General features: G+C 39.1%; 1 protein-coding gene across 1 annotated transcript in view; it reads left to right on the top strand.

Moving 5' to 3' along the window:
- The first annotated feature begins 5,001 nt into the window (after positions 1-5,001).
- The window catches only part of KYNU (kynureninase), an 82,388-nt gene continuing 73,536 nt past the window's right edge, over positions 5,002-13,853 (top strand). Inside the window, 2 exon segments of the mRNA XM_030580628.1 lie at positions 5,002-5,077; positions 12,236-12,425. Of these exon segments, the coding sequence (XP_030436488.1) occupies positions 5,060-5,077; positions 12,236-12,425 (208 nt within the window). The 5' untranslated portion in view covers positions 5,002-5,059.

The raw sequence follows: 13,853 nt of genomic DNA, 5'->3' as shown, positions 1-13,853 counted from the left end.
ATGGTTCGCATTGATCTAGGTGCAGGGCACACATAATGAAAAGACTTCATCTGTCCCAAACAGTTTAGAGTCTAAATATGAGGAGATGACATTGCATTGGCTTCCTAATGCTTGGCTTTCAGTGGCCTGAGCCCAGCCTCCTCCTGTTCATATTAATGGATGGATGGACTTCTCAGCACTGACAGAGGTGATCTCTTCCCAAACAACAAGACCTCCCTCCCACCGTTTGGAGTGTGAGCCTGGTCTCACGTTAACAAGAACTAGACAAGCTTTAAACAAGGGTTTTCCTGGATATGTGGAGTGTGGAGAACTGTAACTTTAAGAAGTTAATATTATGTAATTCAGAGACTGTTGGAACTGAGACATTGAATGAAGCAGATTTGTCAAGCATTTTTGTCTCTGATTACTGAATGCCCAAAGGTACCAGGATGAAAGAGAAATTAAGAAAATAGCCTGAGTGGAAGAACAGAGAAGTTAAAATCTGCACCAGAGCTGATGCTCTCCAGAAATGTGGAAGGCAACTGGTGGGAGTTCAAACAGTAATTCATTCTCTGTCTGCCAGCAATGAGTGCCAGTAGAAAGGAAGACAGTCAGGAGGTAGCATTATTTTTATACTGGCTTGTTCTGAAACACTAATTACTAGTTTTGAGTTAACTCAGGCACAGAAGTCTAACTATGAAATGGTAGTACAGAAATTTGAATATTGCCCTCCGTATAAAAATGAAACCTGTGAAAGTTATGTTTTTAATCAGAAGGCACAAAAGGAAGGTGAAATTATTGGAGACTTTGCTTCTTCAGTCTCACTCTTGCAATTATGAGGAACTGAGTCCCTAATGAGAAACCAGATTGTGATTGGAATCTGGGCCCCACATCTGAGAGAGAGATTACTGGAAGCCCTTTACAAAGCATTTAGAATTTGCCAAGCAATGAAAATCACCCAATCCAAAATGAAGCTTATGGAAGGTGGACTGTGCTCTAACAACGTAGATGTTTCTCTGACCAAATGACTATACATGGCTAGTATGAATGACAATGGATAATAACTGGGCAGGGAAAGAGAGTCAGAATGACTCTATTGCCTTGGATGTAGAAGACTCAAGTCTCTACTCATTTACAAAAAAAGTGGAACAGCTTCAACAGAAGCGATAGAGAGAGGCCCACACCAGACTATCCCACAGCCTAAGACACTCTCCTGTAATGTAGGAGATGCAAGGTCAAATTCTTTCTCCATCTCAGGCAGAGGGAGGAATTGACCATGGTTCTCCTAGCACATCGAAGGAAAGTAACCTAACCACTGGACTAAAGGATATAGGAAAGCTGCTACCTCCTCTTTTGCCTCACTCCACTCCACATATTGTCAATCTAGTTCTCCTCTGCTTTCATCAATGCTCAAAATCAACATAAATTTTTTTGTTTTGACCCAACCCAAATGTTTTGCTTCAACCTAACTGAAAATGTTCTCAAATTTTCCATTTGCTGAAAACTTACTTTCATTCTGGCTGAAACTGAAAATGATTTTTTTCCCCTAATTTCAATTGATTAGGATTGTCAAGTTCCAGCCCCTCCTACCAATTCAGGAGGGAGCCTCTAGTATTAGATGGGATTCTGTTTAAAGACACCAGGATGATGTTCTCTAAGGTGTTAGAGAAAAATATGTTAAAAGATACATGAGGGTCATTTAGGGATTTGAAAAATATAAGAGAAAGGCTAGAGACATTGTATGGTAGCCTCAAATGAACAATGACATTGAGAAAACTGTCAAGGTTTGTCCCCAAAACACAGGCCAAATCAAACAGAAGAGCCCACGTCGGTGGCACAGGAAAAATGGGTCCCCTGGAATATTAGAGTAACTTATTTGTTTATGTAGACTAGAAAATAATATGTACATATTCTAGACTATTATTCTTTCTTCTCTGATACATCTTTTCTAGAAGATAGTACAGCTGAACAGGTGATTCTGCATATCAAATCTATTTTAGCTAGTCATGACATAGCAATGTATGACAATGGGTCACCGTTTAGTGGGTATAACTTCTAGCACTTGGCAGTGAAGTTTAGGTTTATATATGTAATCTCTAGACCTCCTTATCCCCAATCCAACAGGTTAGTGAAAAACTGTCAAAATAATAAACCATTTACTGCAAAAGGCTAAGTATCAGACATTGATTCACATTTAGCACTTTTAAATTACATGATGGCACCAGTAATGTGTAGGTTGTCTCCTGCTGCTTTATTTAACAGAAAACAGCACAAGAGTGCCTGTAATGTTGGAAACTGATGTCTGAAGAACTTGGATTTTCAAAAGTATAAATACCAGACAAAACCAAAAATAAACTCCAATCTGATTGGGGTCCCGATAGCAGTAACCATCTGAAGAAAATGAGACAGTTTGCATTTGTGATGGAAATCAATGGCACAAACATCAGTGGTGTTTCAAGAAGTTGCCCTGTGGTCTTATATCAGAGGGGTAGCCGTGTTAGTCTGGATCTGTAAAAGCAGCAAAGAATCCTGTGGCACCTTATAGACTAACAGACGTTTTGGAGCATGAGCTTTTGTGGGTGAATACCCACTTCCTCAGATGCATGTAGTGGAAATTTGCAGATGAACTGAAGCTCAGCAGTTTCTCTCCTTCAACCTCCCTGGCCACACTATAGCAGACCTTAAGGCGGCCATCCTGCAGCAAAAAAACTTCAGGACCAGACTTCAAAGAGAAACTGCTGAGCTTCAGTTCATCTGCAAATTTGACACCATCAGCTCAGGATTGAACAAAGACTGTGAATGGCTTGCCAACTACAGAACCAGTTTCTCCTCTCTTGGTTTTCACACCTCAGCTGCTAGAACAGGGCCTCATCCTCCCTGATTGAACTGACCTCGTTATCTCTAGCTTGCTTGCTAGCATATATATACCTGCCCCTGGAAATTTCCACTACATGCATCTGAGGAAGTGGGTATTCACCCACAAAAGCTCATGCTCCAAAACGTCTGTTAGTCTATAAGGTGCCACAGGATTCTTTGCTGCTTTTACAGATCCAGACTAACACGGCTACCCCTCTGATATAAGACCACAGGGCAACTTCTTGAAACACCACTGATGTTTGTGCCATTGATTTCCATCACAAATGCAAACTGTCTCATTTTCTTCAGATGGTTACTGCTATCGGGACCCCAATCAGATTGGAGTTTATTTTTGGTTTTGTCTGGTATTTATACTTTTGAAAATCCAAGTTCTTCAGACATCAGTTTCCAACATTATTCACCCACGAAAGCTCATGCTCCAAAACGTCTGTTAGTCTATAAGGTGCCACAGGATTCTTTGCTGTGGTCTTATAACACTGTTGCCCCACATAGATGCATACTGAAGAGTAACAGGTACCACCTTCTCCAGCTTCCAAAAAGGAGGGAGAATAAGTAGCACTGAGCCTTCACTTTTGCCTGAATAGTTCTCAGAAAGGGACCAACCACAACAGCTTAAGACAGATGAGTTCTAGGACATGGAACCATCAGATCAAATTGACTTACTGCCTCCTGACAACATTGTATTGATATCTCAAGGGAGATATAGGGAGACAGTACAAGGTAGTTCATAAAATACCATTAGTAAATGTAATTAGTAGGGTGGCTATAAATATTAGAAGTTCTGTATTTATATAATTGTTGATTGTTCATGGTTGTTAAATTTGGCTGGGAAAGGAAGTTGTGGGGACTGTACCTTTTAAGATATTTAACACAGAGGAAATTGAAGCTGAGACACTGAATGAAGCATATCTCTGTCCAGCAGCTTGTCTCTGAGTGATTGCTAAACACCACACAGAGAACCAAGACGCAGATCATGAGTGAGATGGATGATGGTACATATGTCTTAATTCACATAGGGCCAACCTAGGGCCCCTTCTAGCTCACACGTCAGAGGCTGAATAGACAGACAATTGCTAATACTTTTCATTTTTGTCTATCGCAAAGTGACTGAATTTTGACAAACACAGAAATTCAAATATATGCACTACTAGATATCCATATTATGTAAATTGAACTTCCTACTGCTCATCCATTTGCCGCAATCCTTACTAATGCTGCTGACTCTTGGCTGTACGCTACCTATATTTATTCATCTTTTTCACTCACCCACCTCCCAGTTCGTTTTTTTTTTAATTTGACTTGTCCTGCTGCACTTTCTAACTTCTATCCCCTTTCTAACAGCTAGTTAAAATAATTATTTCAGTGGCACTACTCACATGAATAAGTGCTACTCAGTGTGAGCAAGGGTTGCAAAACTGAGTCTCACGTCTAGTCAAATATCTATTCCCTTCTCCTCAGGTCTGGCAAGAGAATTTGGTTTAATATGTCTGCATTCAGAGCTGGGGACATAAATCCTAGATGAAGGAGATATACTCACATTAGCTGTGACCTAGCTAGTATGCTAAAAACAGCACGTAGCCAAGATAGCTAGAGTGACAGCAAAGGCCCAAGCTAATAGACATTTACCTCAAGGTCACTAGCCACTTGCACCACTGAAGCTACATTCTATTTTTAGCTGTGGCTGGGGCCAGGGCCGGCTCTAGGTTTTTGCCACCCCAAGCAAAAAAAAAAACTCTCTGAGAGCACAACTGCCACAGCAAAAAACAAACAAAAAAACAAAACAAAAAAACTTCCGAGAGCGCAACTGCCGAAGCAAGTCCCGCCCCTGGAATTGTGCTGCCCAAGCACGTGCTTGGTTTGCTGGTGCCTAGAGCCGGTCCTGCCTGTGGCCACACTCTGTTCCCAGCACCAAATGTAAACACACCCTCATCTGCTAATAAGGATCTATTAATGTATCTCTACATGAGAGAAAGTTAAATTGCTTATTGTTTTGTTTTTTTTTTAATTAGTGTTGCATTTAATTTTGCTGCCGTGAGAGGCATAAGTTTCATGTATCTGACTTCTGGTTAACTGCAGATGGTCACGTGCAGCAGATGGTCACGTGTTCAGAGATAGTGCTGTTCAGTCTTTACCTAGAAAAAACAGGTCTGTGGAAAAAGCTGTTTGTTTGAGTGTTTAAGAACTTCCTTATTCTTTGTCTGAAATGGCTGCTAGCTGCAGGGTAATGTGGTTTTACTATGTAATAGAAAGATGAGCTTTGTGTGAAATTACTTTTAACACTATGTCAGTTTTTGATGTTAAGGTCAAAATGTGTCTAAGTTACTTTAAGTAACTGAGCTTATTGTAATTCCAGTCTGTCACATTCTGTTGGTGCAGATGTGACATTGTACTGTGTAACTTATTTAATTATATAATTATATGTTTCCTGAATGTTTCTCTTTATATTGTAGCAGTCATGCTGTGAATATTATATTTAGAATTTTTCTGTTACTTATACTTCTATAACTTACTTGAATTTAATGCAGTATTTTGAAAACCCTGTTAGGATGATGTAAATTTAGAAACCAAATTGTTTGGCTTGCATTTTTAGGGACTGATCTTGCAAACTGTACTCATATGAATAAGAATTTCTAACTTGCCCAAGAGCTGCAATATCAGACCCTTGCACTTAACTGTTTTTTTTTAAAGGCTGCAGTTCTGTAGTTCAGTAGCATTACTACAGGTGGGAAAGGACTATTGGTGCATTCAGCTGGTGGCTTTTAACTCTTGAGACTACGGGATATGCATATGACTCTCTTAAACATTTATTTGACCAGCAGCCTGGAAAATGTCAAAGTTCTATGGACTAAAGTACCTTTGGCTACCTGGTGAACTGCTATTGGAGGGCAGAAAGTAGAACAAATGTTCTTCATTTGATAACCTCTGTTAAAAGGTTAGGGTGATTCAGCTTTAAGTAAAGATTCATGTTATGCCTTGTGGCAGCGCCATGTTGGGCAGAAAGTACCATGAGTAATCAGCTCTCAACACTTTAGGAAAATATTGGGGGACAGTTGAATAAAGAAGATATGATGATACAATTGTATAGGCAGAGAATAGAACTATAAAATAGTATAAAATTGATCTAAAAATAATCAAATTATAGTGCTTATAATTAAACCTAAATGTCCTTTCCCTGTAAGTTTGATAGGATGGTTTATTTCCTTCGAGATTTTTTTTTCAGTTAGTAAACTATGTATAAAGGGCAAAAGATAAATATCCACACGGCTGTTAGTGGCATTTGTGTTTGTTTTATAGCTTTAAAATGGGAAGTGTAAGGATAAAACTGATATTTGTGCTGAAAGACTGTATAATGACTGTTTTTCAGCTTGCTTAATTTTGGCTGCATCTGTTCTATTCGAAAATAGGAGACTGCCAATAGCCACTAGTGAGTCTTTTTCATCAAATCTCTGTGTGTGTGTGGGTGGGGAGGGGTAACATACAAGGAGGAGAATGATATGAAGTAAGAGAAGAAAGAGAACAAAAGAACTAGGGCCAGATACAGAAGCATGGGCAAGGGTAGCAGTAAAAAGAGGAAATGGTAAGAGGTGTGGGGAAACAGACAGCAGAGTCCAAAGGGGAGAAAGAAGAGAAACAGAAGATACTTTGGAAAATACAGGTAGAAACATTGAAAGAAACTGAGTCCCACTTAGGGTTATCACCTTTGAAATGCAAAAAAAAAAAAAAAATGCAGAAGACAAGCCTGCTGTAACCCCAACCACAAAGCAACTCTGCACACCTCCCCCCTCACAACAGCCCACTTATAATATCCAGAGGGATAACATGTAAAGATAAGATTGATGACATCATTTATAACAAAAGGGGTTTTGTTTCAGCAGCAAATTTTGCCAGCCAGTCTTTGCAGGCTGTTTCATTTTAGCCTGTTGTCACTGAATGGACAGTTTCTGATGTGAGCTGTTTTTTTCAGGGGTGTAGTAGGATCACTTGCATTGTTGCCCTGATCTTCCATGATTTAATATACCTTGCATGTCTCCTCACTCTGGCGTGACTGAAACACTCTCTCACACATGCATGGTGCATGTGTGTGTTGGTGGGCAGACAACTGCTGTATTTTCAACAGTTTTGATCTATTATTGCTTAACCTGTGGAAGTGTGAACACTGCAGCATCTTTAAATGGACACAGAAACTTTTAATATTAGATATCCCTGTGTATTGTGAGAATATTGCAAATCTTTAGATTCTCTTAAAAAAAACCCAGCAGATTAAATTATTGTTCTGTCCACTGGCAAATCCATAAAAAAGCTGACCAGGTCAGTCAAATACCAACCAGGCAGTAATCCTAGTTCCATATCACTTCTTTTCAGTTATAGAGAAGAAATGCTGTCTCTAGAAAGCCAAATAGGCATCAGAAAGTTAAAGGGGAAAAAGCAGAGGAGGAAATCACATCATCTCAACTAAATTTAAAACAAAATGAGCCGTGTTCTGACCATTTTTGTTTCAGTTAGTGAAAACTTGCCCCATTTTGACAAAATTCTGAAGTGAATTCATCATGGTGAGATTTGCATTAATAAGTCTCTGAATTTCAACTGGAGAGGAATACAGAACATATTTTTTTCAGTTAGCTGTCAATAATTGGGTAAAACAGTGTTTACAAAAGAAATGTTATTTTCTGGGCATATAGGATATAACAAATTAATGTTAGGAAGTGTATGAAATAATTGCATGGCTTTGTCAGCAGCAATTAGGATGCTCAATTATGCCGGTCATAAAGGCTGCACAGGCTTTCATGGTTTAGCATCCAGCAAGCCTAACTCCTATTCCAAAGACAAAAATGTTTAGTCATTCTGGTCTCAGAACTGGGTTTCTGGGATTTCATTCCTCAATAGGATTTTGATTGATTTTATTTTGGTAGTTTTATCTTATTTCATAATGTTTATGTCACATCACATACCTCCAAACAGTTATTCATTCATAGCTTCTAGATATTTGTGGGGTTTTTTTTAATTTGCTGTCAAAACTTGATATAAATAAGAATCTTAATAAATAGAAGTCATTGATCAGGTATAGCAAAATGCAGCAATGACAGGGAACCAAGGACCTTATCCAAACTCTACTGGACTTAATAGAAGGACCCACTTTTATTTCTGTGGGCTTTGGATCATGCCTCAAATGGGGGTTGGGAGTAATAATATTTGCTTTTTAGGCAAAGGTCATCTGGAGTACCGTGGTCATTAATTCAGGGTGATAATTATTGAGCATATATAGGCCTTATTAAAAAATGTCTAAGGGTAAGATTCTGTATTGTGCCTCTGAGAGGGGCAGAACAGACCTCTCAGCCTAGAAGAAAAGAGGTAGGTGGGGTGTAAGGTGACTTTAAATCACCTTAGGCCTAGAGAGAAGGCCCCTGGTGTAATTTAGGCCCCAGACTGCCTAAGTTACAGCTGCCTCCTAGGGCTTCCCTATGGGACTCAGTGCTGTCTGAGACTTTCTTCTGCATTTTAAGTGAAAGTTACTGGAACATAGATTCTGAACTAATGGTTGATGCAACAATTTTTGGAATTCAAAATCTGGAACATAGAAGTCACCTCTGGCATGTGGTATTTTTGGAGAAGAGCAGAGTTGTCAATGCCAGTGATGCCCAACATTATCAACTAGGCTAGCTGGGTTTTCTGGACTCTTAGGAGCTTTAGTAAATTTGGGGAAAAATCATCATTTTTATAAAGGTTACTAAATCAAATTTAACTGGTCAATGTCAAGTGGCTCCAGAGGTTGAACCCTGTTCTGATCCTCTGAAGGACTCCAGGAAGAGTTATTGGGGGAGGCAAAACCTGGTTATAATTAGAGCTGGGCAAATAACTGATTTTCTTTCTTTTTTGGTTCACTGGCATTTCCAAAATAATAATAATAATTATAAAAAAAATTGAGGTTGAACTGAAAAACCTTTGGCCAATCAAAAATAGTTAGTTCTGGATAGAACAACACGTTTGCAGTAAACCATTTTTTGGGGGGGTCTTTTGTTTTTGAAAGGGCACAAAAGGTGGGACAGGAAGGAAAGGGAAAAGGTGGTGGTGGTAATGTGATAAAGCCCTCTGGTTAGGGATCTCACCTGTGGTGTGGGAGACCCTCATTCAATTCTCCTGTGCTGGAGTGGGGATTCAAATTTTCACATCCCAGGTAAGCACCCTTACCACAAGGCTGTGAGGAGCAGGGTCTCTCAACATTTGCTGTCAAAGCTGTTTAACGCTGTGCACAAAAATATTCATGGGAGTAGATGCTTGAACTTGGGTCTCCCCTCTCCCAGGTGAAAGTCACATCTAGCAGCCTACAGATTCAATCTTATGTTCTTTCTCAAGGCCAGTGAACATTCAAGTATTTTATACAAAGTGGAACAGCTTCAACAAGAGAGATGGAGAGTGACTTACCCCAGAGTAGCCAGCATCTTAGCAGCTGGGATGCTTATCTGGGAGGAAGGAGAACTAGGTTGAAATCTCTGCTTCAGAGTAGGGATTCTAAGCTGGGTCTCCACAGCCTTAGGTGAGGGCCCTATCCACTGGGCTAAAGGCTATAAACTGGGCACCAGCACCCCAACCACCCTTTCTGGCCAGTATGCGAATCTTACCCTCCTCTCCCAGCCCACACTATTTGCTGACTTTATATCTGATTCATGGATACTTCTGAGTCAACCAAATCTGCAATTGTTGGCAAATAAATTATTGGTCTAGGATTTTTTGCCTAGATCTAATTATAACCCATAAGAGGTGTTATCAAAGGTGGAATCTTTAGTCTTGGCCCTGCAGTGTCACAGTACTTGACAGAAGGCCAAAGTTTCCCTTCAACAGCTGACCATTGAAGGGTAAGGAGCTTGGTCATACCAGCAACATTTAGACTTGTCACAGTCAAGCATACAGTCAAGCATACATAACTTCCTATTCCACTAGCCTTTGGGTCCATTTATGCTAATCAGCTAAGCTGAGTCACTAGAAACAAAACATCACCAACTGTTTTTCCAGCTGCTTCAAATAACCACCCTGAAGGTTTGAGAAACTATAAGATGTGAGAATTTCAAAGTTAAATATCAACTTTTTCTTTTTTTGTTTCTTTTCTCTCTTTTTATCAGATGAACTGTGTGTCTGCTGGTTGAGAGAGTGAGTGAGCCTCTGTGTGTGTGTGTGTGTGTGTGTGTGTGTGTGTGTGTGTGTGTGTGTGTGTGTGTAGAGACAATAAGTAATTGAATTCTATGTAATTCAAACAAGACCAGTACATAAAACTAGTCTCCCATGTGCACCAGCCTTAAACTATGTAGAAACTGCTGTCCATGTTATCATGCTCTTTCTAACCTATTTAAGTATGTATCCACAATAGGACAGTCTCTGGGCCAGATAGTGTGAGGATGATTCTGTTGCCCAGTACTTAGGGCATCTGCTTGGAAGATGGGAAATCCTGGGTCCAGTCCCCCTGCTCCAAACACTTTCATTATTTATCCACAGTGGAACAGCTTCAACAGGAGAAATTGAGGAACCACCTCTTCTGAGAGGAGGGAGACCCCTGTTCAAATCCTTCCCCCTGCCCTCCACCTGAGCAGAGAATCAGGGATAGAGCCTCTGCCTCCCACATCCCAGGCAAGTGCCCTAGCTACTAGACTAGCAGTTATATTACTACCTTATTCTCTAGCCAGATTTTGAATGGGACCTGAGCCAGTAGGCAGCCTCTTAGCACAGCTACCAGATTGGGCCCCACAAACAGCCTAGATGGCCAAAAACCTATCTTACCCAGCTTGTGAAATGTTCTGGTTCTTAGGCATCGTGACACCTAAAGTAAGGCAATAAAGTGTATGCCCAGAGTAGAAACACAGGTGCCTAAGGAATTTTTACCCTAAAAACTTAGGCACCAAGTGAGTTTAGGTGCCTACAGTATTCAGCAGCAGTTTTATGGATCACAGTGAAACCAAAACTGGGACTTATTATTATTAAACCCCAGTATTAGGCATTTGGGTGCTTTCATGGATCCCACCTCTAGCATCTACATGGTGCACTGTGACTATAAGATCTTATCTGTACTGATTTTGTGTCTGGCTGAGTTTCTGTCTCTCTCTATCACTGTAGAATTTGTAGTTTCATGGAACAATGAAGCTAGATCAATAAAACGAGGAATTTGCAGGAGGTTATTTGGCCATATTACTCTATAGTGAAATAATTTTTACCAGAGGTATATGTCGGTAAGAAGAGTGGAAGAATATAGGCCCCGTTCTCAATTGCACCAGAGTTCTGCTTGGTACAGCTGGAGGGGGTGGGGAAAAGTGGCATTAAACCAGTTTTCTTTCCCTAATTCTTAGAGCTGATCTGGTCTAGTGTGTAATCTATAGCAGCCTTTCCTTTGGGGCTGTTAAAGGGAATGACATAGAATGCATTCTAGCAGCGTGGAGCTTTCTTTAAACTGGGCCAATCCCCAAATAGCTGATTAAGTCAGTTTTTCCAAGTGCTCCTTGGGCTGCAGAACATAGTAGGGGCTCAGTAAGACCTGGACAATAAAATATTCTTTGACAAAAAAGATGTTAGGCTAAATTTTCAAATAAGCCTGTGAAAATGTATCAAAAATGTATTAAGGGTACTTTTTTATGCTCCAAACACTTAACCTATGGGTGTCTCTGTTTTTCATGTGAATACTAGTGGGATTACAGATGTTGCATTTGTGGTTTGCATACTCTGGAAAATATGGCCTGTCATGTTAACTGCTTGGCCTGTGTTTTCCCCTCTCTTTCTCACAGCAGAGAAAGTATAATGTTAAACATAAACTGGTATGTGGTCTAGTAAGAATGAAATATTATTTCAAATCCTGTTCTAGAAAACACACTTCCAATCATGCCTTTGTGTGCCATCAGTGTTTCTTTTTTCTTTCTCTCCCTTTCATTATTTATTTATTTATTTCAGTAAGTGAAAAAGCTGAAAGAGTTTGAAGATTGCACAGACTGGAAAACAACTTCACATGTAGCTACACACCTGCTCTCTTTCAGACACAGATTGCAGAAACAATAAAATAATAATGCTGCCCCTGGCTCTGAGTTCTGCAAATGTGAAGGACACTATAGAACTTGTTACTGGTGTCAGTGCAGTAGTAGAACTTAGAAAGCTGTTGATATAATTTAAAGAGGAAACAGCACTGTATCTGGGGGAAAGATGCCTTTGGGGCTACAGCAATATGTTGTCTTGTAAATGCTTGAATTGATCAATTGTAGTTTGCCATCCCATTCAAATATTTCACTTTATAAAAGCTTGGAATCAAATAAATCTTTGGTGTAAATTGAAGTTGCATTAGTGGGCTCTTGTCAGCTCCTAGAGAATATGTATCCTGTAGAATTTAAACTGTGATGTTTTTCATTTTAAGGTGAAATTAAATGACTTGAAAATGGATTCATCTTCTCATGGGTTCCCAGTGACCATTTTAGAACAAATTGCCGCACAGCTAGGATGCAGTCCAGCAGATCAGAAACTTGCTTTGCACTTAGATGAAGAAGATGAGCTGAAACACCTCCGTGAATGTTTCCATATTCCAAAAGTCAAGGATTTACCGCCAAGTGAGAATTATACTTATATTGGGGAGTTGTGCATCTTCTGCATATGTTTTTTCATAAATCTTTGGAAATTATTGTCACCTATAAGATAATGGAGCAATTGCAGACATATCTGAGCACAGTACGACTTCAGTGTTGCTAAATCAATCCATCAGTTTATTCTGGCACAGAATACTTAATGCTCTCATTCCCATCCTGAATTAAATGTGAAAATACAGTACTTACATAATGCTTATGCTGTCAGTCCGCTTCTTTGAACAATATAGTAACTGATTGAAAATTATAGGTAAAAGAATTTTTATCTAATGGATTGAAACTGCAGTGTCTCTAAGAACTTACAGCTCTGAGCGACTGTGTCTTCAGTACAACATAGTTTAGTGTTATGTATTTTGTTACAATTATTGCGTGGTAATGGCAGAGACAGTATATATGTTATGTTAGAGTATATAATATTGTTAGGACTCAAGAGGAAATTAATACGGGATCCTAAGGGAAATATACAGGGCTATCTCTTAGGAAAAAAGATTGATGTGGGCAAGTAATTCAGTATAAACCATTTATTTGAACAATTGCTCCTCTTGTTCTGTTCATGAATTGTCAGCAAATAGAGCAAGACTTTCCCAAATATAGTCATTTGAAATGAATCACTATTCTATGAATAGTGTCTATTGTCTATGTTATTCAAATGTCTATGAATAACTTTTTGATCTGTAGATTGCTTGTAAACAACTAGTTGGGAGCACTACAAATTTAAACTGTTTTCATTGGATAAAGTCACAACGTATTTTTGTTCCAATGATTGGATGAATGTAAGTGTTAGAATCAGGTTTCCTGTGTGAAAATCCATAATTATATACTGAAAAGTCTCTTTTTATCAATGTTTTTACAATATTCAATTAATATTCCCTGTTTCATCAATCAATCCTGCCAGCAAACACATCAATAGATATTCATAGGAGGCAAAGGTGTGATGCTAAAAAAAAAAGGATGCTAATGCTTAAATTCAAGTGAATAATTGAAGATAAAATAACTTTAATTTTTTTGCATTATTTTCTCACTGCTATGAAGGGACTCTGAATTACAGACAGACATGTCTAGCATTTGAATGTCAGGCCTGGGACCAGCACAGCAGAAATGAGTGACAAACTTATAGCTAAAGGGCAAACAAAAACACTGGTAGAATTTTAATAATGTGTGTATCATCTTGACCAATGTATGTAGGGCAATGATGATACTTTTACTCATGACAGTAACCACAAATAATCCCATGTAAATCATTGAACTGCTATAATAGTAAATTACTATTCAGGATGAATAATGTTATTGAAATATGGCTCTTATTTTAAAACACAGTTCAGAAAAAAAAATCCCTACATCATCCGAACTTTCCCGAAGTGATTACAGTAGAACCATCGTTACAGAAATGAATCT

Source organism: Gopherus evgoodei, chromosome 11, assembly GCF_007399415.2.
Source record: "Gopherus evgoodei ecotype Sinaloan lineage chromosome 11, rGopEvg1_v1.p, whole genome shotgun sequence".
In the NCBI taxonomy this organism is placed as follows: Eukaryota; Metazoa; Chordata; order Testudines; family Testudinidae; genus Gopherus; species Gopherus evgoodei.
This window is presented reverse-complemented; position numbering and strand designations above follow the sequence as displayed.